We start from the raw sequence: 5016 nt of genomic DNA on the forward strand, positions 1-5016 counted from the left end.
GCATCTGTAGTCCAAGCAGGGCTGCTCTGTAAAGGCTTAGCAATTTTTTCTGTAGGCTTGCTGCAGACGGTCTCTGGCTTTTCCCATCTGTAAAATGGGTGAATGCATCCGTACCTCAGCTACCTCTGTGAGGTGCTTCTCCAGTTCGGGCTTAATTCCTCATCGTCAAGAGTTTTCAGGTTTCAGAGTCAGCCTGCAATCGGTAGAACATGTCCCAACGCGGTCGCGAGTGGTTCCATCTCGCTGTCTGGCCCACAGCGTGGAGAAGCCTTGCCCAGGCCTGAAACTTCCCTTTGCAGTTCCAGAAAGCAGGCGACTGGGACGGAAGGCTCTTTGCTAACCTTTTACAGCGGAGCCCTGCTTGGACTACAGATGCCAGCGTTGCCCCTGCCCCAAGGCGTGTGGTGATCACAAAGACGACACTGAAAATACTTACTATCATCCGGCTCCCCTGCTAATAAATGGAGGGGTGTTTAACTACAGGCACGACCCTGCCCTTGTGCTAGCGCGGTTACCGTGCGGAAATAACTCGTCCCTGTACCCACACCATCCTCAACCTAAAGGAGAGTTGTGAATTCTTTCAAAACACTCTTCTGGAGTCCGTCCCCTCCCTCCTTGCCCGCCCTCTACCCCTCAAGGCCCTGCCCCCAGCTGGGGGCGCTACCGGCTGCCGTCGGAGCTGCAGCCACAGCCACCTCCTAGACGCGCGAGGAGAGCATCAAGATAGTGGGGACTTTGTGCCTGGGCATCGTTTACATTTGGGGCGCCAAATGCCCACGTGTTGATGAAACCAGTGAGATGGGAACAGGCGGCGGGAAACCAGACAGAGGAAGAGCTAGGGAGGAGACCCCAGCCCCGGATCCTGGGTCGCCAGGGTTTTCCACGCGCATCCCAAAAGGTGCGGCTGCGTGGGGCATCAGGTTAGTTTGTTAGACTCTGCCGAGTCTCCAAACCATCCCATCCCCCAACCTGACTCTGTGGTGGCCGTAATTTTTACAGAAATTTGACCACGTTCCCTTTCTCCCTCGGTCCCAAGCGCGCTCAGCCCTCTCTCCATCCCTCTTGAGCCCGCCCTTCTCCTCCCCCTCGCCTCCTCGGGTCCCTCCTCCAGTCCCTCCCCAAGAATCTCCCGGCCACGGGCGCCCATTGGTTGTGCGCAGGGAGGAGGCGTGTGCCCGGCCTGGCGAGTTTCATTGAGCGGAATTAGCCCGGATGACATCAGCTTCCCAGCCCCCCGGCGGGCCCAGCTCATTGGCGAGGCAGCCCCTCCAGGACACGCACATTGTTCCCCGCCCCCGCCCCGGCCACCGCTGCCGCCGTCGCCGCTGCCACCGGGCTATAAAAACCGGCCGAGCCCCTAAAGGTGCGGATGCTTATTATAGACCGACGCGACACCAGCGCCCGGTGCCAGGTTCTCCGCTGAGGCTTTTCGGAGCGAGCTCCTCAAATCGCATCCACAGTAAGTGTCCCCGCCCCACAGTAGCCCCAGCCTAGATCCCAGGGACAGACTCTCCTCAACTCGGCTGTGACCCAGAATGCTCCGATACAGGGGGTCTGGATCCCTACTCTGCGGGCCATTTCTCCAGAGCGACTTTGCTCTTCTGTCCTCCCCACACTCACCGCTGCATCTCCCTCACCAAAAGCGAGAAGTCGGAGCGACAACAGCTCTTTCTGCCCAAGCCCCAGTCAGCTGGTGAGCTCCCCGTGGTCTCCAGATGCAGCACATGGACTCTGGGCCCCGCGCCGGCTCTGGGTGCATGTGCGTGTGCGTGTGCGTGTGTTTGCTGCGTGGTGTCGATGGAGATAAGGTGGATCCGTTTGAGGAACCAAATCATTAGTTCTCTATTTAGATCTCCATTCTCCCCAAAGAAAGGTCCTCACTTCCCACTCGTTTATTCCAGCCCGGGGGGCTCAGTTTTCCCACTCCTAACTGAAAGCCCGAAGCCTCTAGAATGCCACCCGCACCCCGAGGGTCACCAACGCTCCCTGAAATAACCTGTTGCATGAGAGCAGAGGGGAGATAGAGAGAGCTTAATTATAGGTACCCGCGTGCAGCTAAAAGGAGGGCCAGAGATAGTAGTGAGGGGGACGAGGAGCCACGGGCCACCTGTGCCGGGACCCCGCGCTGTGGTACTGCGGTGCAGGCGGGAGCAGCTTTTCTGTCTCTCACTGACTCACTCTCTCTCTCTCTCGCTCTCTCTCTCTCTCTCTCTCACTCATTCTCTCTTTTCTCCTCCTCTCCTGGAAGTTTTCGGGTCCGAGGGAAGGAGGACCCTGCGAAAGCTGCGACGACTATCTTCCCCCGGGGCCATGGACTCGGACGCCAGCCTGGTGTCCAGCCGCCCGTCGTCGCCAGAGCCCGATGACCTTTTTCTGCCGGCCCGGAGTAAGGGCAGCAGCGGCAGCGCCTTCACTGGGGGCACCGTGTCCTCGTCCACCCCGAGCGACTGCCCGCCGGAGCTGAGCGCCGAGCTGCGCGGCGCTATGGGCTCTGCGGGCGCGCATCCTGGGGACAAGCTAGGAGGCAGTGGCTTCAAGTCATCCTCGTCCAGCACCTCGTCGTCTACGTCGTCGGCGGCTGCGTCGTCCACCAAGAAGGACAAGAAGCAAATGACAGAGCCGGAGCTGCAGCAGCTGCGTCTCAAGATCAACAGCCGCGAGCGCAAGCGCATGCACGACCTCAACATCGCCATGGATGGCCTGCGCGAGGTCATGCCGTACGCACACGGCCCTTCGGTGCGCAAGCTTTCCAAGATCGCCACGCTGCTGCTGGCGCGCAACTACATCCTCATGCTCACCAACTCCCTGGAGGAGATGAAGCGACTGGTGAGCGAGATCTACGGGGGCCACCACGCTGGCTTCCACCCGTCGGCCTGCGGCGGCCTGGCGCACTCTGCGCCCCTGCCCGCCGCCACCGCGCACCCGGCAGCAGCAGCGCACGCCGCACATCACCCCGCGGTGCACCACCCCATCCTGCCGCCTGCCGCCGCAGCGGCTGCTGCCGCCGCTGCAGCCGCGGCTGTGTCCAGCGCCTCTCTGCCCGGATCCGGGCTGCCGTCGGTCGGCTCCATCCGTCCACCGCACGGCCTACTCAAGTCTCCGTCTGCTGCCGCAGCCGCCCCGCTGGGGGGCGGGGGCGGCGGCAGTGGGGCGAGCGGGGGCTTCCAGCACTGGGGCGGCATGCCCTGCCCCTGCAGCATGTGCCAGGTGCCGCCGCCGCACCACCACGTGTCGGCCATGGGCGCCGGCAGCCTGCCGCGCCTCACCTCCGACGCCAAGTGAGCCGACTAGCGCCGGCGCGTTCTGGCGACAGGGGAGCCCGGGGCCGCGGGGAAGCGAGGACTGGCCTGCGCTGGGCTCGGGAGCTCTGTCGCGAGGAGGGGCGCAGGACCATGGACTGGGGGTGGGGCATGGTGGGGATTCCAGCATCTGCGAACCCAAGCAATGGGGGCGCCCACAGAGCAGTGGGGAGTGAGGGGATGTTCGCTCCGGGACCTGATCGAGCGCTGTCTGGCTTTAACCTGCGCTGGTCCAGTAGACATCGTTTTATGAAAAGGTACGGCTGTGTGCATTCCTCACTAGAACTCATCCGACCCCCGACCCCCACCTCCGGGAAAAGATTCTAAAAACTTCTTTCCCTGAGAGCGTGGCCTGACTTGCAGACTCGGCTTGGGGAGCACTTCGGGGGGGGGGGAGGGGGTGATATGGGAGGGGGACACATTGGGGACTTGCTCCTCTTCCTCCTTTCTTGGCGGGTGGAAGACTCCGGGTAGCCGCACTGCAGAAGCAACAGCCCGACCGCGCCCTCCAGGGTCGTCCCTGGCCGAAGGCCAGGGGCCACAAGTTAGTTGGAAGCCGGCGTTCGGTATCAGAAGCGATGATGGTCATATCCAATCTCAATATCTGGGTCAATCCATACCCTCTTAGAACTGAGGCCGTTCCTCCCTGTCTCTCGTTGATTTGGGAGAATATGGTTTTCTAATAAATCTGTGGATGTTCCTTCTTCAGTATAAGCAAGTTTATAGCCATTCAGAGTAGAACCACTTGTGGATTGGAATAACCCAAAACTGCCGATTTCAGGGGCGGGTGCATTGTAGTTATTATTTTAAAATAGAAACTACCCCACCGACTCATCTTTCCTTCTCTAAGCACAAAGTGATTTGGTTATTTTGGTACCTGAGAACGTAACAGAATTAAAAGGCAGTTGCTGTGGAAACAGTTTGGGTTATTTGGGGGTTCTGTTGGCTTTTTAAAATTTTCTTTTTTGGATGTGTAAATTTATCAATGATGAGGTAAGTGCGCAATGCTAAGCTGTTTGCTCACGTGACTGCCAGCCCCACCGGAGTCTAAGCCGGCTTTCCTCTATTTTGGTTTATTTTTGCCACGTTTAACACAAATGGTAAACTCCTCCACGTGCTTCCTGCGTTCCGTGCAAGCCGCCTCGGCGCTGCCTGCGTTGCAAACTGGGCTTTGTAGCGTCTGCCTTGTAACACCCTTCCTCTGATCGCACCGCCCCTCGCAGAGAGTGTATCATCTGTTTTATTTTTGTAAAAACAAAGTGCTAAATAATATTTATTACTTGTTTGGTTGCAAAAACGAAATAAATGACTGAGTGTTGAGATTTTAAATAAAATTTAAAGTAAAGTCGGGGGATTTCCATCCGTGTGCCACCCCGAAAAGGGGTTCAGGACGCGATACCTTGGGGCCGGATTTGGGGATCGTTCCCCCAGTTTGGCACTAGAGACACACATGCATTATCTTTCAAACATGTTCCGAGCAAATCCTCCGGGTCTTTTTCACAACTTGCTTGTCCTGATTTTTATTTTCTGACGCCTAACCCGGAACTGCCTTTCTCTTCAGTTGAGTATTGAGCTCCTTTATAAGCAGACATTTCCTTCCCGGAGCATCGGACTTTGGGACTTGCAGGGTGAGGGCTGCGCCTTTGGCTGGGGGTCTGGGCTCTCAGGAGTCCTCTACTGCTCGATTTTTAGATTTTTATTTCCTTTCTGCTCAGAG

At 58.2% G+C, this 5016-nt stretch overlaps 1 protein-coding gene across 1 annotated transcript; it reads left to right on the forward strand.

Moving 5' to 3' along the window:
* Positions 1-1204: 1204 nt before the first annotated feature.
* OLIG2 (oligodendrocyte transcription factor 2) lies at positions 1205-4644 on the forward strand. The gene is made up of 2 exons (XM_003823992.5): positions 1205-1459; positions 2249-4644. The coding sequence occupies exons 1-2, from the start codon at positions 1213-1215 to the stop codon at positions 3280-3282; spliced, it is 1281 nt and encodes a 426-aa protein (XP_003824040.3). The 5' UTR covers positions 1205-1212; the 3' UTR covers positions 3283-4644.
* The last annotated feature ends 372 nt before the right edge of the window (positions 4645-5016 follow it).

This window comes from Pan paniscus, chromosome 22, assembly GCF_029289425.2.
Source record: "Pan paniscus chromosome 22, NHGRI_mPanPan1-v2.0_pri, whole genome shotgun sequence".
Lineage (NCBI taxonomy): Eukaryota > Metazoa > Chordata > Mammalia > Primates > Hominidae > Pan > Pan paniscus.

Bases quoted from the DNA above. Each gene is read 5' to 3' on its own strand.
- OLIG2 (XM_003823992.5), top strand. From the start codon at position 1,213: ATGACATCAGCTTCCCAGCCCCCCGGCGGGCCCAGCTCATTGGCGAGG. The intron at 1,460-2,248 runs GTAAGTGTCCCC...CTCTCCTGGAAG, and splicing joins CTCCTCAAATCGCATCCACA to TTTTCGGGTCCGAGGGAAGG.